At 33.5% G+C, this 25,865-nt stretch overlaps 1 protein-coding gene across 2 annotated transcripts in view; it reads left to right on the forward strand.

Annotated features, from left to right (window-relative positions):
• LOC145277299 (protein phosphatase 1H-like) overlaps positions 1-25,602 on the forward strand; it is a 94,549-nt gene extending 68,947 nt beyond the window's left edge. For both annotated transcript variants that reach the window (XM_080128807.1, XM_080128790.1), the window contains exons 7-11: positions 51-169; positions 1,738-1,801; positions 19,403-19,510; positions 22,289-22,437; positions 23,349-25,602. In XM_080128807.1, coding sequence (XP_079984933.1) covers positions 51-169; positions 1,738-1,801; positions 19,403-19,510; positions 22,289-22,437; positions 23,349-23,526 — 618 coding nt within the window. In that variant the 3' untranslated portion in view covers positions 23,527-25,602. The remainder of the gene's footprint in view (positions 1-50; positions 170-1,737; positions 1,802-19,402; positions 19,511-22,288; positions 22,438-23,348) is intronic.
• The last annotated feature ends 263 nt before the right edge of the window (positions 25,603-25,865 follow it).

Here is a 25,865-nt window from a genome sequence, read left to right on the forward strand (position 1 = left end):
GTGTATATTACATTAAGTTTTTTTTGTTTTTTGTTTTTTGTTTTCTGTAGGCATTAGCCAATCCAAATTTACTTCACAATGAATTTTCTGCATCTCAATTTGCACGGAATGTCTGGAAGAAAGACCTTGGCAAACAAATATTATGTCGGACTGGATACATGAAAGGATGGTATGTAGATCAAGCACGTTGTTATTGTTGTTATGCATTCACTAACAGTTCTTACACAGATCATCATCAGAGATTTCTCACTGGTAACAACGGTGGTGTTCCCTGGAGTCTGGGTGATGAGAATATTGTCGCAATTTTCTGGGTAGTTTACATAAAATTCTGAAAGGTTCCAAATGAAAGTTTTGTGATTTCTTTTCTGATTTTTTTTTTTTTTTTAATACAAACACTGGTGTTTTTTTGTTTTTTTCAACAACAAATATATTATTACGAAGATAATTCAATGAAAGATTATTGAAAACATTATTCTTTTTGTTGTTACAAAGAAAATACAAACAATAATTATTGGACAATTTTTATGAAACTTTAAGAAAATTAAAATCCAAATCCAAATTAAAATCCAAATCCAAATTATCTTACAATAAGGGTTTTTTAACCCTTATTGTAAGATAAGTTTCATTAATAAATATTTAGTTTATGAATAACAAACAAAATCTTTTTTTTTGGGGGGGGGGGTTATGATTTTTTTTTTTCTTTTATGATTTAGTTTTGGTTCAAAATAAAATAAATATATATTTTTTTTTTTTTTGTAATAAACTAATGGTTGCAAATTAAAAAAATTTTTTTAATGACATTAGCTTCTGCAATATCATTGACTCAGGTTTTGGCATCTTTCAGCATTTTATGTAAACTACCTGGAAAATTCAGATGATAGCATAGTACTTATTCTGCATAAGTTCCCAATATTTTATTCTGGTTCCACTAAGTGTATAAAATTCTTTATGTCTACAAGTTTCTATTTCAGTAACTTCTTTGCAAGAATTGCAGACTGATAGAACTCTCTTTCTGCTGACTGTTTTCCTCCTACCAATAGCCTTGTTCTTTTCAAGACGAAGGTCAATAGACATCTGTTTTTATGATAATCATCCTTTGTTCTGGTTAACTTCTTACATCAAGTGACTTCATATCTTGTCTGGTCAATAGACATCTTCTGTTTTACGATAAGCATCCTTTAACTTCTTACATCAAGTGACTTCATGTCTTGTCTGGAGCGATTTCTATTTAAAAAAATCAATATTTATATATATAAAATATATTTTTATATTATGAATTGACTTTGTTATTCTTTTGCTATTGCTTTTTCCACTACATACAAATTTCACTGTTTTTGTCAAACAAAATTGCATTCCTCTCAGAATTATTTTTTAATGGTGGCACATTTCAATAATAACCTACAAGCCAATAGAAGCAACAACAGCACATTCTATTTATTAAAGCTTACTTTTATCATATAAGGAACCTATTGTATATAACTCATATGGTAGTGGAGCAGACTGAACATCTTAGTGTGTTATTATCGATCTTGACTTTCACTATCTGTGTTATTTTTTCTCTCTTTATCATTTTGGAAAATCTAATAATTAATATTAATGCATTATTTAATCCCGGGCAGCACCTGGTATGGACAGCTAGTATCATATATGGTCCATATACAGATAACTTCTACTGAAATGCATAATGTGTTTCTGTATATGAGATAAAGAATAATTGAGTTCACTCTTCTGTCATAGGAGTCCAAAAGTGATAACAAGTGATGATGTCAAGCCACCATTAATAAGCGGAGATGGGAAAAAGGTAAGTGGTCTTTGTATTTATTTTACATCTTTTTCTTTTTCTTTTGAAATTGGAGGGCTGAGTTCAAATCCTATCTGGTCTTATGTTCACTTATACAAATAACATCCAGAAAGTATGAACCCTGGCAGTCTATAAAGAGTGCCTCATCATAGTATGACTCGCACTAATATTTGGCAGTCTATTTCAAGTGATTATGTTTGTGTGTGTGTGTGTTTTTTGTTTTTTTTTTTTTTTTTTGTTTCTGGAATTCTAAAAAATTCAAAGAAGTTTGCTTTTTCATTTGTTCATGATAGAAATGAGGATCTTTCGGAATTTTGATTGAAAGTATTTAAAACCCATGCATTATTTACTATATACACAAATGCTGAAAAGTACTAGGGTCCACAACAATTATGGTAAATTTATTAGCTAGTCTGAGTCTGAAGATAAAAATAATCAGACGGAAGATATGCAGACATAATTTGTTTGTATGATTCAACTGAAGTAAATAATGACTTCATTTATTTTATTATTTTGTGGATATTGTAACAAAAACAAAATGAAATTTTCTGTAATTCAAAATTAACTACGAAAAATGTAATCTTTTAGCATTTTTAATTTAAGTTTATCTGTGCCAAAACGAAAACGTAGATTCCATGAACAAAGCTTCTTTCTTAGAAGTGCATGCCTGTGGAACTCTGTTCTGTCTGCCTGTTTCCCACCTGACTACAACCTTCGTCTTCGTCCAACATAAACAAATTCCTGATGAACCGCCCTCTTAAGTAGACACTTCATCAAATCTCAACACTAACGTACTGTACACGCAATAACCCTTATCCCCGAGTGGCTTTCGGGCCTTGATAAGTGGTTACCACCTTGTAAAAAAAAAAAAATTTAACACTCCAGCCTTTCTCGCTGTTGTTTGAACTATTGTCAGATGAATAAGAAAATGTTAAAAATTAACCAACTTTAATGTATAAATGTATATTTGCACATTACGCTTGCCAAGTGCCAATTATTTTTTCAGTTTTGACCCATTAGCAGCTAGTTTTATTAGACCAAATAAAGACTAGGTCAAATATCAAGTTTCAAGTCTGTAGACCAACAATTTCCAACTAATTTACGTAAAATGTTGAAAGGTATTAAGCCATTGAACCAATGAAATCTCAGGTCAATGAAATTTATTTGCTCCCATTAGTTTATTATTAAAACAACTAAATATTTATCTCAACTTGAATAAAAAAATCAAACAAAAAAAATGAAAGTTTTTTTGTTTGAAATCAGATTTTTTTGTTGTCCAAAATATTTATTCATCTCATTTACCTTACAATGAGTTTTTTTTTTTTAATTTTCTTAAAGCTTGGTAAAAATTATCCAATAATTATTGCATGTTCTTAAAAACAAAAAGAATATTGTTTTCATTTTTCATTTATCTTTGTAATAGAAATAATATATTATTTATTTAAAAAATTGGCCAACTTTTGTAAAAACAAAAAAAAAGAAAAGAAAATCATAAAACTTCCAACATCTTTCGAAATTACCTGGAAAATTCTGACATATTCTGCATAAGTACCGAAATTTCTAACTCCAAGACATTTTTTTTAATTCTTATCACTGAGTTTTTAGAACACGGTATAAATATTTTAATCTACAAAATTGATTCTTTTCTTTTGTATCAGCCAACTCAGGTGGACAGGTAAGACACTTTGATCTTTGATATATTTTATACATGGTATTCAAAAAAATAAATAAAAATAATGATAAAACTACACTTTAGGGAGTTCTGCTTTAATGCATGTTAATGGACTTGTACCAAATTGATGCAGGTGTGAAACAAAAAATAAAACAATACGAGATTAATCTTTTTAAAACCGGATGAAAATATACAAGTCACAACGATTTAAATGACCAATTGAGAAATATTAATAATCACTGATTATCTACCAATTACAATGACTAATAATATGTACCTGAAAGATCTTCGTTCAAACTCCTCGGCTTAACATTCATAGGCAGCATGAATTAAAACAAATACATTAAAGACATTGCCAAGACTGCTGCAAAGAAGATAGATTCTCTTTAGCATGCTAGAAAATTACTCACATTTGTATTTTTACAAAACCACTATTCACCCATACATGGAGCATTGTTGCTACATCTGGGCAGGTGTGTCTGCCACTAGTCTCTCGCTCTTAGAAAGGGTAAAAAAAAAAGTCTCCAACCTAATAGGTCCTGCACTATTAACCAAGCTCCAATTCCTGTCTGTTAGTACAGGATGCCCTAACTCCTTGGTAGCAATCAGAGCGGCTGTTCCATCATCAGTTATATAATATTGGGATGGTTGTAGTGCCATGTCGTGCATGGGAAGAGACCCTGCACCAATCTCTGGTGTGCTTTCACGAGGCCACAACCCTGTAGATGAGGGTTAGGGTTAGGGTCTACTTGTGTTGCATGTTTACTATTCTGCACAATCACTTTGTGCGGCACCTCTCACCCTAAAACTAAAACACTTCAATAAAATATAATGACAGTTCAATCAAAAATTATGATTTAAACGAGGCTTAAACTCAAACACCAATTTGCCTCCTCCCTTGAGGCTTGCATTCATGAATATCTGCGGGCTTAGAACTAATTTAAATGATGTTCAATCATTTCTCTTGACAAACTCCCCGGATAAGTTGTCACTAAGTGAAACTAAATTAACCTACACTCCTCCATCCCCTCTAACCATTTTAACATGCCTGGTTATCTCCCACTTTGCTGTAAAGACTCGCATAGACTTGAACCCTATATTCAAAACACCCTCCCCTTGACAAAACTAGAATCTGATGACCATGCCTTTGTGCTTTAGATTTAACATGCAACATAACATTAGCTACTTATATTTTCTATACCGATCTCCCTCGACTGGTGCTACCAGATAAGGCTGTCTTCTGACTTCCTGAGACGAAACACACCTACATTGATTTTCTGTTTTTGTTTTCTATCCTCTTTTGTAAAACTTAAATATGTTCTGCAAAAACAAAAACAAAAACAACAGCCCCTTTCCCCCCTCCCCCTTATCCCCCCACTTCCTTATTTCGCCCTGTTGGTGGGGCTTTAGAATAGACCATTTGCCGTGGGTGGCGACCCGTGACATCTTGGAACGGAATCCTGGTGGTTGAGGATTGCGAAGGATAGAAATGATTTCCTCCCCTTCCCAACACACCACTTTGGCCCTTACCTCGGCTAGACGGACGGTCGGAGAGGCCCGCTCCGATCAATTGGCTGGTCACGCCTAGCCCTAAATCAAACATAACAAGAAAACATTCTCGCACTCCCCACATTAGACAATAAACTGATTTAGTAAGCGGTGGCTGAAGGGTCAATCAACTTGCTGAGTACAGACGAAACATGGCTGGAAAACCAACATCCCTTCCAAAAATAAGGCTCTTGGAGGGGACGAAGGAAACACAGGTGCTGGAATCCAACAGTAAGAAGAGTATACATCTGCTGTATCCCTGTTGTGTTTGGGCGAATGGGTTTCCCCTCCAAACACTTCCCATATAGGGCTCCGAGGCGGGTGGGGAGTAGCAGGAGTGAAAAATAACCAAAAATAGAAATGGAAAAAAGAAAAAGCCCCCCAAAAGAAATCATGCGGAAATATTGGATATTTCCAGTTCAGAGGAAGAAGAAATACAAAATCAAAACTTTCCAAGATTTATTATCCTGAAAGCTGAAGATGACAACCTCTTGACAAGATTGTCACCATTCTTGATACAGAAAGAAATCGCTGCAAGAATATCACCCAAAGCTGTTAAGAATTTAAGAAATGGAACAATTCTAGTAGAAAATAAAAAAAACAGATGCCAATATCCTTCTAAAAATGGAAAAATTCCATAATAAAAAGATCAAAGCATATCCCAATGGTAAAATGAATTCATGAAAGGGTCTTATAAGAAGCAAAGAACTATCATACTGCTCAATTGATGAAATAAAAACCAAACTAAAATCCCAAGGACTAACAGACATAAAAAAAATATCGATTAAAAAAAAATGGAAACTCAATTTCAACTAATACATATATCATAACGTTTAACACCCCAAAGGCCCCAACAGAAATAAAAATTGGTTATGCAAATGTAAAAGTTGAACTATTTATACCAAACCCCCTTAGATGTCAAAAATGCCAAAAATTCGGACATCATGAGGATGTATGCTACAATCAACCTGTATGTGGCAAATGTAACCAAAGAAACCCAGAGCACAATTCAAACGAGAAGAGCACCGAGCCTATGCAAGTAGTTGTGACATATGAAAAAAAGAAAAAGAAATTGTAACAGTAAAACAAAATATATCATTCCACGAAGCAAGGAAAATTGTAGACAGATATATGACTGAGAAAAGTTATGCACAAATTACCAAAAAGGAAATTACAGAAAAAAAAGATAAATATGATATACTCGTTGAAAAATTAAGAGAACTTGGACCAAACGACTGGCAAAAATTCATAACTGAAATAAAACCAATAATTACAAATACCACAAAAACGAACACATACCTTGAAATAAACCAAAACAAAGAAAAGAAAAGCCAATTGAAAAAAGCAACACCAAATCAAACAGAAATAGAATCCGCACAAACCCCTAGCACATCCAGAATCAAAGAATTACCAATACAAGAAAGAATTAACAAAAAAGAGAACGAAACAAAGCAAGAACTAAAACCCTCCTACAGAACACCACGATCACGAACAAAGACAAATAAAAGCCCTAGCTCATGACCCAAAGATAAAGACAAACAAAAAAACACTATGCCTCCAGGACTTGAAAGCCAGGAAGTCATGGAGATTGAGGAATCCAACAACCCAAAACAAGAGAAAGAAACTATAAACCATGGCTAACAAAATCCTACAGTGGAACATAAGAGGATTAAAAATTAATATCAAAGAAATACAAATACTTATCAAATCCCTATGTCCTGCAATAATTTGCCTACAGGAAACACACTTAAAAGAAAATGACAAAATTAACATAAAACACTACTCAATATACAACCACATAAACAAATTATCATGCAAAGCCACCGGTGGATCATCAATACTGATAAATGAAAACATTCCACACAGCAAAGTGAACTTAAAAACAAATATGCAAGCTGTTGCAATAACTGCAACACTACACAAAACAGTAACCTTGTGTTCACTCTATATACCACCAAACGAAACAATAAACGAAACAGAATTAAACAATATAATCAAACAACTACCTATACCATTTCTGCTGCTGGGAGACTTCAATAGTCACAATGCATGGTGGGGAAGTAAAAAAAACAACAAAAGAGAAAAAAATAATTAACCAAAACGAGCTGTGCCTACTCAACAACAAAGAGAATACATACATGCACTCAGCAACGGGAACCCTATCAGCAATCGATATAAGTCTGTGTGACCCAACTATATACATGGATTATAGCTGGAGAACACATAAGGATGCATGCGGAAGTGACCACTTCCCAATCATAATAGAAAACGAGAATCCCAAGCTAGAAGACAAAACACCTCGTTGGAATGTATAAAAGGCAAATTGAGAAAAATTCCAAAATACATGTCAACACAGATTAATACCTGAAGCGAATCCTAACTTAGAACACATCACATATTTCAGCAATACCTTACTCATAATAGCTGAGGAGAACATACCAAAAAGCTCCACTTCTACAAACTATAACAAACCCTGGTTCAATAAAGAATGCAAAGAAGCCATAAGAACCAGACGTGAAAACCTAAGAAAATTCAAAAACAGTCCAACGAAAGAAAATTTGAACATATATAAAAACAGCAAGGCCAAAGCACAAAAAACTATGAAAGAATCAAAACAGAACATGTGGAAAGACCATGTAAGAAAAATTAATCAAAACACAAAACACAAAAAAGTATGGGAGATGGTCAGAAAAATAGCAGGAAAAAATACAAAGAATCCTATTAAACACCTTATATGCGACAACACGAAGATTACCGACAAACAAAATATCGCAAATAAATTAGCAGAACAATTCTCAATGAACTCACCATCAAAAAAAAAACAAAATAAAAAATTCCAAGCTATAAAAAAAATGAAGAAAAAATAAAAAATAAACTTCAAATCAAAAAATGAAGAAAATTACAACCAATTATTCAATAGTGCAGAACTAGAGGAGGCAATAAACAAATCTCACGATACAGCAGTCAGCCCTGATGAGATCCACTACGAATTTCTCAAAAAACTACCAAAACCATCACTGGACTACTTATTACAAATTTACAATGAGATATGGATAAATAACAGTATCCCAAAGAACTGGAAGCAGGCAATTGTAATCCCAATACCCAAACCAAAAAAAGATCATACAAACCCAACAAACTACCGACCCATTGCACTCACTAGTTGCTTGTACAAAACATTCAAGAGAATGACTAATGAAAGACTAAATTGGTACTTGGGAAGCAAAACTCTGATTACAGAAAGTCAGTCGGTTTTCAGGAAAAATAGAAGCCCCACCGACCACCTAATAAAACTGGAAACGCGCATAAGAGATGCATTTGCAAAAAAGGAACATCTAATAGCAATTTATTTTTGACATGCAAAAGGCATATGACACTGTTTGGATATACGGAATCCAAAAAGACCTGTACAAACTAGGCCTTAGGGGCAGAATGCCAGAAATTATCAGAAATTTCTTAACAAATAGAACCTTCCAAGTACGGATGGACAACACTTATTCAGTCCAAAAAGATCAAGAAATGGGTGTCCCCCAAGGCAGTATCCTATCCGTCAACCTCTTCAACATTAAAATAAACAATATCATAAAAAACATAGACCCAGTTATTGAAAACGCCCTATATGTGGACGATCTACATATATACTACCAATCTAAATATATACAAACAGCCGAATGCAAACTACAACTCTGTCTGAATAAAATAAACAAAAAACAGATTTACATTCTCAGAGGAAAAAACTAAATGCATCCATTTTTGCAGATTACGAAAATTCCACCACGACCCCAACCTGAAACTGGACAACAAGAACATCCCACTCACCGACCAACATAAATATTTAGGTATCATATTTGATAAAAAAAAATTGACTTTCATACAACATATAAAATATTTAAAAACAAAATGCCAAAAGACAATGCAATTGATCAAAGTCCTAGCACATACTGATTGGGGTGCAGACAAAGTCACATTATTGAAATTATACCAAACTCTAATTAGATCTAAAATGGATTACGGCTGCTTCATCTATGGAGCAGCAAGGAAGTCCTACATAAAAGAACTAAATACAATCCATCATCAAGGATTAAGATTGGCCTTGGGAACATTTAGAACCTCTCCAGTAGAAAGCCTCTATATAGAGGCTCATGAGCCTCCACTGATACTAAGACGACAGAAGTTAGCGCTACAATATTACCTAAAGCTGGCATCATGTCCATCAAATATGGCATACCAATGTACCCTCCATCCACAATACATACATCTCTTCAACAGGAAAGAAAATATCATCAAACCTTATAGCCTCCGTATAAAAAAATTTCCTCACAGAAGCCCAAATAGACATAACAAAAATACATATAACAAATCAAAAACTCCACCCTGGATGATCAAACAACCACACATAATATTAAAATTAAATAAATATCCCAAAATGAAAACCCACCCACCAATCTTCCATGAAGAATTACTAAACATCCAGAATACATATAAAGAATACCCACAGATTTACACTGATGGATCAAAAGATGGAGACAAAGTAGGATGCACAGCCATCCACAAAAAAATAAAACCAAAGGAAAGGCTCCCAAACGAATCTTCTATTTTCAGCGCAGAAGCAACAGCCATAGATTTGGCACTAAATATAATAACCAACGATGACCATCAAAAATATCTCGTACTTACAGACTTGCGATACTCATAACTGATATAATTCCAGTACAAACAGACAAAAGTTTATAGAAGCTAGAAGTAATTGTAAGAAAAAAATAGTGACAGCTAAGAGAGAATATACCGAAACCACCAGAAAATGCATCGAAGTACAAAAATTAGAAACCTGTGATTTCTGGAAAATCTACAACAGTGTAGTAAATAATGGGCAATCAATAATTCCCCAACTATTCAACAATCATGCGGTTCTTTGCACAGCAACCGAGAAGGCTAACATGCTTACCAATTAGTTTGCCACAAACTTCACATTGAACCCAGCAAACCACTCCCTCCCTGACTTTCTTTTGTGGACAGACGCCATATTAGATAATCTGAAAATTGCCCCTTAAGTGCATGGTATCATAAAAAAATATAGACGCCTCAAAAGCATATGGACCCAATCTCATTCTGGCTGTTAAAGTGTTCTGCTGAGGTTGCTCCAGTTCTCTCCAACATTTACAATAAATGCCTTAATGAATTTTGTTTTCTTGACTGCTGGAAAAATGCTTCTGTGGTACAAGTTAACAAGAATTCTGATGAAAAAAATGACTCATTAAATTATTGCCTCATTAGCCTCCTCCCACTTTTTGCCAAAATATTTGGGTCCATAATTAACCAAGCTCTAGTCCATCACCTTACAGCTGTTTAACTTCTGACCAACCAACAATATGGACTTAGGTAAACCCGTTTTACAGCAGATATTCTAACTGTAATCTCTGAACATATATACCATTCACTAGACAAAGCTGGTAAGCAGGGGAAGGTAGAGCGGAAACTCTAGATATATCTAAGGCTTTTGACAGGGTATGGCACAATGGTCTTCTTAGGAAAATCAGATCATACAATATCACTGGACGAATACTTAACGTAATTGAATACTTCTTTAATAAAAGAAGAATCCAAGTTGTCCTCGATGGTTGTTCATCTAAACAATATGATATAAATGCGGGAGTACCTCAGGGGTCGATCCTTGGATCTTTATTATTCCTGATATTCATAAATGACCTTACTGATAAAATTGTTTCTGAGATGTGTGTATTTGATGACACCACGCTCTATGACAGGCATGAGGGGAAAACAAATGAACACATATCTAAGGAAATGGCAAAAAGCACTAGAGGAAGACCTCCAATCTGTAGTGGAATGGAGACAAAAATGGAAGGTCACATTCAATGTTGCCAAGAAAAAGCTTGTTTCCTTCGAAAATTACAAGAAACCTTCTGAACTACTAATTGCCATGACTAAAGGTACATTATCTGAAAGTACTTCTTTTAAACTCCTCGGCCTAACGTTCACAGGAAACATGAGTTGGTACAAATACATTGAGAGCATTGGCAAGGCCGCTGCGAAGAAAGTGGGCTCACTCTACCATGCTAGAAAGCTATGCCTGAAAGTATCCTGTACCTCTATAAGGCTACCATTCGCCCATGTATGGAATATTGTTGTCACATTTAGGCTGGTGCATCTGCTACTACTCTTAGAGAGGGTTCAAAAGAGAGTTGCCAACCTAATAGGTCATGAACTGTCTCATCTAAGCTTTAACCTCTGTCTTAACAACATAATGTTGCATCCCTCTGCCTGGTCTACAAGTATTTTAATGGTGACTGCTCTGACGAACTCCCTGCCCTTGTACCCCCCTCAACATAAATACCTGCCGATAAACCCAACAAACAGCAAAATCCCACCACTATACAATAGAGATCCCTAGATCTAGCAAAGCCTTCTACTCTAAGAATTTCTTCTTCAGAACTGCTAGGCTTTGGAACTCCCTTCCGGATTCCTGCTTCCCAACTGTACTGACATGCAGAAGTTCAAGTGTAATGTGAACAGACATCTTGCTGCTCAACTCTCTACATAGTATCCTTGCAACTTATGTCCCTGATAGTAGCTCCAATACCCCTCACCCCATCAAAGTGGCACTGTGCTTTGTTTGGGGTGAAAATGGAATTAAAAAAAAAATGTTAATGAAATATGCTCTGGTGAACTCATAGCACTTATTCCACTGTGATGTGTATACCTCTGACAAGCAGCAAAATCCTGCCTCTTCACTCTAGAGATCCCTAGATGTTGGAAAACCTTCTATTCTAATAGTTTATTCTACTAATTCCCTCTATATTAAAAAAAAAACAAAAATAAAAAAAAGGATGATGAATGTAGCCATGACAAACTGCAAAGATCATATTCCAAAAATCACATAAATTGATCAAGTAGTTTTATTTTTAACAAAGAAAATCAAATTTTATGAGTATCTTAGAAGTGACTGTCTCACTTGCCATTTTGAAAAAAATGTCAAGAAGCAAAGGAAGATATCTCAATAATTCATACTTACCAGATTTGTCGTAATACATAGAAATTCCCATTAATCGCTTAAACTTTTCTTTATAAAAATAAAACGTAATTTATGTGATTTTTGGAATATAGTGTTACATTATCACACAGATTTATTTTTGTTAGATAGGGGGAATTCTGGACAAGAACCAAATAGTTTTTAAAAATGCATGGTTTAATCGACTCCTTACAGTGCAGTTTTTTTTTTTTTTCAATAATATTGATTTGGCTTGATTTTTTTGTATAGGTTAGATTACTAACATCTTGATGTAGAATTTAATGGAACATTAAAACAGAAAAAAAAAAAAAATAATAATAATTATGCACTTATCATTTTTTTTATGCTAGACGGAGACTCCTGATGCAACTGAGGCCAATTTCAAAGGTTCTTCTTTTCACATTTAAACAAAAAATCAGATTTTTGTTGCATAAAATCTATTTAATGATTTTATTATTTTTAGATCTTTAGATAATTTAGAATATTCCGGCAACTTATGTTTATCTTGCTTGTTATATATGTTATATTTTAACTTAGGAATCTTTGAAACCTGTATAGGATTTTGAACTAAATCATTCATTTAATCCATAAAGTAGATTGTTCTCGTTCTATCAGCCATTTTTTTTTTTTTTTTTATAACTCATATTCACCCTAAACAAGATGTAAGGGGTCACTGTGAATTAAGGGACAGGAACAATCTAAGTAAGGAGTTGATCAGCGAGATATCTATTGACATTACACTTAAATTTCTGTTTGTTAGTATAGTTGGGAAAGTAGGATACAGGGAGAGAATTCTAGAGTCTAGCAGTTTGAAAGAAGAAACTTTCAAAGTAGAAGGCTCTCTGGCATCTGGCGACCTCTGCATGGTTGCTATTTGTTTGGTTAAATGTGAGGTATCTTTGTTGAGAAGGCACCAGTGCTGAGTTTGTTGAAATGCTTCCTATTAAAATACTTGTAAAACAAAGGGATGCAACATTGCAGTGATGTGACAGTGGTTGGAGCTTGATTGACACTGTGGGACCCTGTGTTATTCTTAGTTATTATCAGATGTAGTAAGGATCGAACCTTCAACCTCCAGAAGACTGTCATTTAGAACTGATTGTTAATCAACACGGCTATAAGTTCTAAGTGATAATCTTCTGGAAGTTGAATCCCTACTACAGCCGATAATATCTAAGAATATCATGAATTAACATCCAGGTATATGTTTACTTAAACATGCATAACAGCAGTGAACAGATATGGTGGTGAAACCCGCGAACGAATCAGAGATCTTTAGATGCGTTTGATATGTTTGCGCATAATATCAGCAGTAGCAGTAGTCCCTGTTTCTTCTCTTCACCAACAACACAAAAGATAGACCACTCTTGTCAAAAACGCATATGTACAACGTGGCATCCAAAACATCAGCAAAAACTGTCTCTTTTTATTTAGTCATTTTGTATTCCCCTAAAATACCTATTATGCATAATCACATTTTGTATTCCCCTAAAATACCTTTTATGCATAATCACATTTGCCTCGTAATCAAATGGTTCTAGGTTCATGCCCAAGTGTGGCCATTGTTCCCTTGCAGTGGGCACATGTTAATCGTGGCCACTTATCCCTCCATCTCTCGTAACTATAATTACAAGTATCGTAGGAAGGGGATGATGTAATAATGGGCCAACCTGTAAATAGTTGAGTAGTGTTTGTCTAGTTAGTCACCATAGCAACAAGGGTTTTATTTAATTACATATAGTTTTATTCAGCAGCAGTGTTTCAGATGATAAAACAGTATGTTTATTTTTGTTGTAGCTGACATCATTGAAGCTTAATCATAAAATCTGATAGCAATTTTTAAAATGTCTATTCATCTTCACAGTCAGTGAAAGATACGAATCTATACAATAATTGACAATTTGCCAAATATTGATCTGCTGGGTCATGAGTCATCTAATTTTTTTTTTTTTTCGTCTTAATCAGAGTAACAACTTTTCAAATTACATATGCTCACTAACATTTCAAAATTTGTTATTTTTCCGCTGTTCAGTAAAGTTTAGTGGGTGCTTATACAGTATAAGACATAGCTGAAAATTACATTTGCACAAGTGAAAATTGCAGTTCCAAATAAAGTAACAGGAAAACTCTTTGATATACTTATGTATCAGGCAAAAATATGCATCTGCACCAAAAATTGAGAAAAAAAATGATAAGAATAGAATATTAATTAAAAATCAGTTTTCTCATTTTGCTGATCCTCCATTGATAAACGTAGAAATACCCGTAAAACAAGGGGAGATAAGTCCATCTGTCATTTAACCAAGTAATAATGAATGGCAGACAGGCAAAATACGATAAAACTGTTTTTCATTTTTAATTAAAATTCTACTCAATCATTTTTTTCCTAATTTTTTGTGAGGATATTTCTTTTTGCCTGATAGGATACGAGGGGCGTGCAATAAGTAAGGCCCCTGGCCCACTTCTCATAGCAGTAGAGCAACAAAACTTGGAACAATTATTAGTCTTTCTCTACATAGGAACTGCCCAGAGTTATGCATTTCTCTCATCGTTTGCTGCAGCTCTGGAGACCGTTTTTGTAGAACACCCCAGGTTGGTCTTCCAACCACGACATGACTTCAGAAATCAAGGCTGCATTATCTGGGAAATGCTTTCCTTTCAAAAACAACTTCATGGCTGTGAAGAGGTGAAAGTCAGAGGGTGCAAGGTCAGGAGAGTAGGGAGGATGGGAGAGGATTTCATAACCACATGCCCGTGCTTCTGATCTGGCGACATGCGAGTTATGGACTGGAGCGTTGTCCTGCAGGAGGAGGGTACCTTTGCTGATCTTGCCCTGCCTCTTGATTTTTATAGCTTCCCTTAATTTCCTCAAAAGTGAAGCATAATAGGCTCCTGTAATTGTGGTACCCTTTGCCAGGAAATCTGCCATCACTACTCCGTCCTGGTCCCAGAAGACTGTGAGCATGACCTTGCCAGCGGAGGGCTGCACCCTTGCCTTCTTTAGAGGTGGTGAGTCCAAGTGCTTCCACTGCATTGACTGGGCTTTGGTCTCTGGATCATAGTGATGGACCCAGGTTTCATCCTGTGTAATCAGTCTTTTGAAAAACTTTGACTCATTTTCTTGGCACATCTCCAAATTCATCCTTGAGCACTTGACGCGTTCCTGCTTCTGGAATGGTGTGAGCAACCTGGGAATCCATCTGGCAGACACCTTATGCATATGCAAATTGTCATGAATGATAGTTTCCACAGACCCTGTACTAATCTTGACATCTTGGGCTATTTGGCGAATAGTAATGCGCCGATCTTCCAAAATGGCAGCTTAAACTTGACAGACAGATGCCTCATCAATGGCAGAAGGGGGGGGGGGGCGACCAGGTCTGGGAGCTGTTTCCACAGACTTCCGGCCATGTTTGAATTCATGATGCCAGCGTTTTACAAGGTCATATGATGGGGCATTATCACCATAAATTTCTTTCATCAAAAGTCTCCTGTGCGTCCTTTCAAATACAAAAATCGGATCACTGCTCGACATTCCACAGGCTCCATTTCACACCTCAGGTCAAACACCTGTAAAACAGAAACCACAATTAGTTCAGAGCTGTAATTTGCCACATAACCCATAGAGATATAAATCATTACACATGCAAAATTTCAGCTAGATCAGACAACTGGAAGTGGGTCAGGGGCATTACTTATTGCACGCCCCTCGTATCAAAGAGTTTTTACTTTGAATGTGATTTTCATATGTGGCCCATATTGTATTGGCACCATTTAGTGTAACGCTTTAGAATTAACATTTTAGTTGTCTTTTAGTGAATTAGTCTCATTTGAATTAGTATATTTTTCAAATATTCAAAGAATGTAGAATGCACACTTGTATATGCAATCAAAAAGATAAACTGCATGTATGTGCATCGATCACAGTTGTATTGATCACATGTTGATATCTTCTAATACTACATCTTTTAAAATGATGCATATTTTATCTGTTCTATAAAAAAATCGTATAAAATTTTGAAAAAATTATGCAAAAAAATTGAAACAAAATATTGTTTTTTTGGTTTTTTTTTGCTTAATATTGATCACATTTTCTAGCTATTTCTTTCTGACTTTTTTTTTTTCATTTTGGAGTTTTTATCCTTGCATTTTCAGTTTAACTAAATAGTCCTTTGATCTCTCCTCCCTCTCTTCTCCTACCGGATTAGGCTGCTTCCTGACCTAAAAAGCACCAAATATTAATGTTATTACTTTTTTCTCCTTTGTAAAATACGGTTATATTCTGCTAAGCCAAAAACAGAAACAAATTTCATCTACAAAACCAAACACCATGAAGCATCAATTTTTTTTACCAAAACGACTAAATTCAACATTAAATAACCTCAAAAAAGGTTGATATGCCATAAACCAAAACAACCAAACCAAACACCATGAATAAGTTATTTGAAGATATAAAGATCTTAAAAACAAAAAAACTTTTATCAAAATGATCGGATTTAGTATTAATTAACCTGAAAAGAGTAAAACAACCAAACCAAACATTCTCTTAAAATTTTTATCTATTGGGTAGTTAATTTATTGGTTTTAGCCAAGTAGTAACATTGTTTTTTCTTTGTTTTTCTTCTTTCTCCAGACAAAGCATGCAGCTACTTGATGTAAGAAATTATAAAAAATACTACTTAAAGGTCAAAAAACTAGTCAAACATAAGTGTTATATGTATAAATTTTGATCCAAAAAAGCAGCAATTCTTCCCACTTTGTCAGTAACATCTGCTATTATCAAAATTGTGAAACATAAGTTAAAATAATGAAATGCATTAGACATTCAAGGAAAGTTGAAGTGCTTTTTAGCCTTGGTGAGAAATCACCTCAATATGGTGTCTGAATAAAAAAACTGCCCCCCCCCCCCCCTCATCACTGAATTGGTGCCTGGAAGAGCATCTGACCTATAAACATTTTGCCTCAATTAAGGAAACTTGACCTGAGACAAGTTTGGAAGTCAACTTTTAAAAGTTGTCCAACACATGTCAGCATGTAAAATTGTCATTAAAATGAATATAATAATGATTTAATTTTTTATAAGTTTGGGCTCGTGATGGGCTGATTAATGTATATCTTAACTCTTAAAAGAAATTTAAAAAAAAAATGTAATTCTTTTAATCTAAAAAGAATCCGTAGAGTACAACTTTGGTGGAAGTAATTTAATTCTCATGTGTCTACAATAGTGACACAACTAAAAACAAGTCGATTATTCACATTTCACTATTCCCGCTAATTCTTACATATATTTTACCTCTGACCCCTTTAGTAGATCCCTTAAGGGAGAAATCTTCTAGATCAGTATAAAACACTTTGGATCATTTAAGGGCGAGTGGAGCGCTTTTGAACCTCAAGATGCTTTCTCAATAAAAACACTGGTCTCGAGTACATCACTGGGTTGCTATCAGCAATGGCATCTGGTCTATGAAAATCTTGCCTTCTTGAAAAGAATACTAGTTGCATGTTGTTAATGATCTGGTCAGAGATAAGTTAGTTTGAAAGTTCATTTTTAAAAGTTGTCCAACACATGCCAGCATATAAAACGGATGTTAAATCGAATACGATGATGGTGATGATGGTGATGAGGATCTGTTGTTTTTTGGGTTTTTTTACACAGGCATCACCACATTATCAAGGCCAAGAGGCCACTCGAGGATAAGGGTTAAAGAGTGTACAGTAGAAATTGGACAATATAGTAATCGATTCGGTAAATTTGTTAACATATGGAACGGCTCATCAAGAACTTGTTTACGTTAGACTTGAAAGCAACCATATTGTAGTCAGCCAGAAAGCAGGAAAATGGAAGACAATTCCACAGGCGTGCAGTTCTAAGAAAGAAGCTTTGTTCATGGAATCTACGTTTAGGTTTAGGTACAGATGGTTTAACTCATTCCAATAATAATAATTTATTTAATGATCTCAATTTGAAGGATTAGCTTAATACCAATTGCTTAGTTCAGTTGATAATATTTGAGAAACTTAAAAAAAAAAAAAAAAAAAAAGTATATGACATAAAAACAATGCAAGTGAACCGGTCCTTAGCCTGGTCGAGCAATCACCTAGAGATAGTGTCTAACACTAAGTTAGCACCATGAAGGGCATCCGGCCTATAAATAGCTCAATTAAGGAAATGACTTCCAAAGAAACCTGACCTGAGATAAGTTTGGAAGTCAATTTTTAAAAGCCATCGAATGCATGTCAACATGTAAAATGGATGTTAGACCAAAGATGATACTGATGATGATGATTATGATCATCATTATTATCCCTCATCCCATTAAGATGTATCACGGTGGAATAAGCTATGCAGATTCACCTTTTATTAATACAATGTATAATGTATAATTTTTTTAATAACATTGTACTGTGTTCATATTTGTATCAGTATGGTCTGATGGAAGTTCCATATAGTATGATATTTCGGGAACATTTCCATCTTCAACTGTGTTCAACTTTAGATCCGACATGCATTTGCTTCAGTTTGTGTCCATCCATTACACTTGTGCATTATATTACCTTCTATACACAATAAACAATGCTTCAATTACCTGTATACACAAAGAAACTCAATTAACCTCAATATAGATTTGTTGTTGTTTACATTTAAAAAGACATGACAATCAAGTGGTGTCGGTGCAAGCATACGGAAAAATCTTTGATGTATGTATCTATCACAGAGTGAGATGTCATATTCCAAAAATCATATAAATTGATAAGTAGTTTATATATATTTATATATATATATATATATATATATATATATATATATATATATAAAGAAAACCATTTTTAAACTATTTAAAGCAATTAATGTGAACTCATTAGCATTACAAGGCTGATCTCGCAAGTTTAAATTATTGTGTCTTTGTTAAATTATTGTCTTTGTTTTTTCAAGATGTGACAGGACATGTGAGGTAACATGAATCAGTCGCTTTTTGCTTACTTATAAAATTTAATTTTCTTAGTTAAAAAAAAGAACTACTTGATCAATTTATGTGATTTTTGGAATATGACAGATTTGTTCCGAGGTGGTTATGTACATCATAATGTTTTTTTTCTGCATTTATTTAGGTTAAACCATGGACTTCCGCTGTGGTGTCATACTAAACATGTTCTTTTCAGATGCGGATAAAAGTGGGTTGTTGAATTTCTACCTGGTCTGGTGATTGTCTCATTAAAATAGTCATTATGAATTTTCTTATGTTTTATTTTTATTTAATTATTTCTTCCATAATGCTAAAATTATTGGTTTGTATATTTTGCTGTTTTATTAATGGCTTTGTTTCAATTCATTTTTCTTTTCAAATCTTTTCAGGCCTGTTTGATGGGGACGATACGTGTAAGCCGAGGATTTGGTGACCATGATCTTTGTGTCATGGCTTCCAATATACATTTGAAGCCATTTTTGTCATGTGTTCCAGAGGTAAAATATCACACTGATTAAGTATCAATTTATAAAAAAAATCTAATCTCCACGTCAACGCAATGATCCAATATTAGCACCGTTATATTTGTTAATGGTTTCTTTACAACAAAATATAAAAACAGAAATGCTGCAAAATCAAAAACAAAAACATTTCCATCTATAAAACAACCAAACCAAACATCATGTATAAAATATTTGGAGATATAATTAAACATTTTTCCGAAATTACTGGCTTTGGCATTAAATAATCTGAAAGGGCTTAATATGCTGTAAAAGAAAACAACTGAACCAAACCTACTGCCTATCAGTTTTCTACCTCAACCACTCAATACTGTCACTAATGCAAAAGGCTTTGCTACAGTTGTGAACAGCTCCTTCAAACCACTCAATTTAGATCCTTTCTCAGCTGAACAACAAGCATTTTCTGTCTGCTATACATAATTGTTGTATACCCTTTCCCATGCATGTCATCCAAGCAACTATTTCTTATCTACAAATAGACACCATACACCTGCAGCGTGCTACATAATTGACAACCAGGATCATGACAGGACTCTCCATATTTACCTCGAAAATGCAGCTCCAAAGACTAAAATCTATTCTTTATTGAGCAGCGGATGATGCAGTGCCAAGTTGTGGTCTCCATGGATACCTGCAAAGAGGTTGTGACGATGACTATCATATCCAATTCGTCCATACATGGGGTATTGTTTTCACGTCTTAGCTAATACATCAACCACTAGCCAAGCTCCAATCACTGTCTCATCTGATGAATTTGTCGCACTTGTGCCCTCTCAACCTACATAGTCCCAGCTAATTCTACAAGCATCAAAATCCCACCCCTTCACTCTTGAAGTCTCAAGATGCCAAAAAGCCTTCTACTCTAATAGTTTCTTCTCTTGGACTGCTACCCTTTAGAATTCTACCCCTGTTTCCCACTTATCTGACTATACTAACATACAAAAGTTTAATTGTGAAGAGACATCTCGCTGCTCAACTCCGCACAGTCCCCTGTTTGATACGATCTCAAATAGTATTCCCTTATATCCATATGACAATATACCTTGTTTGGGATGAAACAGAATAAAAAAAGTAAAAAAGCGGCCTTGGACAAACGTTCAGATTGTAAATAGCTTCCACTTGTTTCTTTACATGGCTTGTTGCACATTGATATACTTGATATATATATATATATATATATATATATATATATATATGTGTGTTTTTTTTTTTTTCCAAATAAATTCGAGTTGATATTCATTTATTCTTGATTTGGTTGACGTCTGTTTGGAATGCAATCATCAAAATACAACTTCTAATATTTTTATTTTTCTGAGTTCAGAAAAAGCTAGCTTTACACATGGATCATGGTATTCATTGCTCATATGTTTTTCATACACACACACACACACACACACACACGCATATATGTAGAGAATATAAATGCCTACTAGACACTATCCTCGAGTGTCTAAGGTCTCTCTGTACAGAAATTTGTTCAGTTTGTTTTTATTATTTTTTTACATTTCCTACATTTTTTCACTCGTTTTTAAAGGACATGTGCAGCTTTTCAATTTATCGTTATAATACATTGCGATTTTATTTAATGCCATAACTAGCAAATTCTAGCATTGCTACAAATATAATTTGCTGATTTCTTTCTGTCTTCTGATGAGAAGAATAGCAAGTATAGCATAATGATATGTCGTTCATCAAATTCCGTCTGTGTTTGTTTACAATATCATGTCAGCTGATATTTGGGCTTAACGATGAGTGCCCTGGAAAAGTCACTTATGATTAATGTTTAATTTTAAAATTTGCAAATGCTGGATTTGCAGCAATTTTAAATGGTAGCTGTTCTTTTATCATAAATTGAACTCGTGAATAAAAAAAATTAAAATAAAATGGTGAGGTGTACCCGGGCTTGAACACGATCTGTAGTCGAATGCTCTACAACTAAGCTATATCTCCAGATTATAATAAATCTATTTTTTTAAGAAAAAATGATTTGCTGAGATTTTATTGGCCGGTGTAATGTAAAATATTCTGTAAAAATTATTCTTTTTTATTTATAAGAATAAGCATATTTTTAAGATTGAATTTTTCAATTTTCGACACTTATCAGATGAATTTCTGTACAAAACATATCTAAGAACACTGCCGGATATATAAATTAGCTTTGTGTGGAATTTGCAAAAGATAGATTCCAAAACAGCTGAGCCTATGAGGAAGGAACTCACACACAAAGTGACTTTTATATAACAGTATATATATATATATATATATATATATATATATATATATATATATATATATACTGTTATATATTTTTATATAATAGTATATATATATATATATATATATATATATATATATATATATATATATATACTGTTATATATTTTTATATAATAGTATATATATATATATATATATATATATATATATATATATTATCTCATCATAGTCCTTCTATATACAATACTGGCTATTTCCAAATTGTTACTTGTCTGGTATTGGCCAGGCTTAACGCCATTTAACTCATATAATGAGAACTGGTGTGTTACTGTGATTCTGCTTTTAAATAGTCAGTTGACTGTTTTAACCCCCCCCCTCCTTCTCTAATATCATATGATTTTGTTTGCCCAATCAGAACCATGTTTCTCTTTAAACTCTTAAACACTGTATATAATCTGTGTAAACTTTGCAAGCCAATTGATTTCTTTTTCTTTTCCTGTTTTACTGTTACTCATCTAATATATTGATTCGTTTCAGGTTCAAATCTATGACTTGGCCAAAAAAGATCTGTCCATGGATGACGTATTACTGATGGGATCGGATGGATTCTGGGATAGCATGACAAATGAAGAATCGGCAGAGTATATCCGTAAACGAATGGAAGACCTTGAAGACACTGATGACAAGTAAGTTTTTTTTTTTTTTTTTTTTTATTCCTGTTATGAAGTGATGTGTGTCAGTAGTAAGCGACAAATATGAAGAAATAAATGGATGAAAACGATTCTATGGACATCAACAATATAAAATGATTTATTTAACAATTTGACATCCACAATATGAAATGATTTATTTAGCAGTTTTATAACCGGGAGAATTACTATAAATGAGAATTTTTGTCAAGCTGATGTTAGTAAGCGTCTCCATTGAATCTGTTTGTCATCTGGTTAAAAGTAAAGGTAAATAACTTGCAGGTAGAAAAGTTATTTCCCTTTACACATTTTAAAGTATTATTTTCTAGGTAAAATTTGTTATTTAACACTTTCCATTTTCTTTCTCCATTCGTTTTTTTTTTTTTTTTTTTTTTTTTTTGTTAATCAGATTTTTGTCACACTAGTATTATTGCAATGGCATTTAGCTGACTTTTTCCCTGGCCTGCATTACATCGAAAATCTTGTAAATTAATCAAGTAGTTTTATTTTTTATAAAGAAAATCATTTTTAAGCAAATTTGAATTTTTCTAATGCCCCTAACCCATGTAAAGAATGGCTTTCTAAAATCTTGTAAAGTTTTTGGATTTATCTCCCTTTTTTCTTCAGACTGTTTTGAAAATGGTATAGCAAAAGCGTTGCTTGTTGTTTAGCCATAAATTTTCTTTTTTCTGAGACTGTTAATACCATCAGGAAAAGAGAAAAAATGTCATCTTTGAAGTTTCAGAAAAAAAAAAATGATTTTAATCCTTTAATAAAAAATGTATAAAATTATTTGCTTTTCTAAATTTTCAAATCGACCATAGGAAATAATGTTTTCAAAAATGTGACGAAACTTCTATTTAAAAATTGTTTTATTATTTTTCTTCTATTATCCTTTATCTCCTCAGATGGGTGATTCTTGCCAAGGAACTTGTTCTGAAGGCTCGTGGAGATACATCACCAGAATATGCCTGGAAAAGGAATTCTCAACAGCTCGGATCTTATGACGATATAACTGTATTTGTCATACCTCTTGGTGTCTACTTGCAGGAGAAAAAAGACTCTGCAAAAACATGGACTAATTGACGTGAACCTAAAATATTTAGGTCTAAAGATAAAAAAAAAACTTTCGATACAGCTGCTGCTTATTGCCATGGTGATTTATTTTGTTGAACGAACACTTCTAACATCTATGCAAGTATTTTTCAACTTTGGTGATTTTTCTTTATCTTTCTTAAATATTCTCTCAATCTTGCAGCTTTTGTTTACCTGAAACACCTTTTTTTTTTTTCTAAGATGAAAGGATAAATGGAACTTCAAGGTAATTTTTTTTTTTTTTTTGATCCGTAAAATGAAGAGTGATCACTGCTTACATCATATTTTTTATGCATCAGACTCAAGGAATGTTAACATAAATAATCAACACTAATCATATTGAAATATCAGAAAAACATCACCAATAAATGAACGATACACCGGAAGTGAAAATAGACTGGAAGACTGAGACAAAAATATAGTATAAAGATGAATATCAGCGTCAATATGGAGGATAGAGCTCAGAGGTTTTTGAATTGAATTATGGGATGCATAAAAATTATATCTTTGTTTTGAATCTTGCACCTATATGAAGCGATTTTTTTTTTTTTTTTTTTTTTGTACTTCTTGATAGAAAAGTGCATTAGGGGAAATAATTTGAATATTGTTCAAGAGAAATAAATCCTGAATTATTCTGAGCTGACAATGGTATAAAATGATAATTCACTATTTTTCTTGCGGTTATCAAAACTCCAAACTGATTTTTGCAATCGACTCTGATTGTAATAGAATCCCAGATAAATAAAAGAATCAGTTTTCAAGAGAATACATTTTATAGAAAATAAACTTTCCGGAATTATCACATATAAAATGTCTGAAAACACAAATAATCCCAATTCCCTTCTGGATCAAACCATTGGTTTTGGCTGCTATTTTTCATGAAGATTTATGCACATACTTGAGAAATATGCACACTGAATGGACAGATTATTTATTTTTTTTATTTTAACCATAAAAAATATTTTTTCTTTTTTTATGGCAATCACTCCAGACAAAAATATGAAGCTACTTGATGTAAGGAACTAAATCACTTTAAGGTCAACTAGTCAATGACAAATGAATAAATTTCAACCCAGAAAACAGTAATTCTTCCCCCTTTTTCAGAAATGTCGCTCATGGAATATGAGAATTAAAGTACAAAATAAGGGGAGCAAAAATTACAAGGCTGCCGAATCTAAACTCAAGTCCAAATTCTATGAAGTTGAGGCAGATGAATCTTCAAATAACAAAAGTGTATGAAAATTTTCAGTTAAAAACTCTTCACTAAATTTAACAGAAAAATGGAGGACGTCAAAATGTTATTAGTTTTATATTCTTAATGAGGACTATGATATATTGTTGATATTTGTGGGTGAGACTTGAAGCCGTTTACTGGATTCTTTTGGGGGCGAGTTGTTACATCTAGGAATAAGATGATAATGTTACAAAAAATAAATTTGTATGAATCGGCATCATATGATTTTTGACTGGCACAATTCTGTTGTTGAGATTGGTTTCCTCAGTTCTTTTTAGATTCAAGTACTCGCAAGAGAGAAGAGAACCACATAAAAATTGCCAACATCCATAAACGAAAGTGGTGCTATGAAACCAACTGGATTCGAACTTAACTCATCCAAGCCATCATTCTGCATCATTATTCATTTCGTTACTGCCATCTCCAATGACGACATCCATTTTTGCATTAAAATTGATGTTTTTGCTTACTGGCTTGACCATCTATAGAAGCGAAACAAGGACTCTTATTTCTCAAGATCTTGTTATAGGCTAACATGTTGGCAGAAACTTCATCTACAGTTGCCCTTCTGTCACATGATCAAATTAACCAATCAGCTGTCTATCCTTGTACAAAATTTAGATGACCCAAAGTCAAACCCCATCATACATTATATTGCACCTGGGAATCATATCTACACTTAACTTTGAAAGCATATTCTTGCTCAGTGAGACAAAAGCATTTGATGAATTGAGTATAAGTGTTTCAAAAACGTTGGTTGACATTTTTTTTAAGTTTATTAATGGAGAATTTTAGTTCATTAAATGCCACTAATCTGAAGTTGGTTAAATTTACAGAAATGCATATCTTTTTTCATTCACAGACAATAATTGATCCAAATCTAATTTGTAGGGCAAAATATTTTTTGTGAAATCAATAATTCCAAAAGCAGTTTTCAATGTGATCAAAATATTGTGTGCATGTAATTATTATTTTTTTTTTTTTTATGACCTTGATGTTTCAAAGAATTGAATATGCCACCAATTTACAAAAATGTTTTTTTCCCTAATGAGTCACCATATATTAAGGCTAAAAAACAGTCAAGGATAATGGGTAA

Source organism: Euprymna scolopes, chromosome 1 (assembly GCF_053919585.1).
Source record: "Euprymna scolopes isolate OS-2025 chromosome 1, ASM5391958v1, whole genome shotgun sequence".
Lineage (NCBI taxonomy): Eukaryota > Metazoa > Mollusca > Cephalopoda > Sepiida > Sepiolidae > Euprymna > Euprymna scolopes.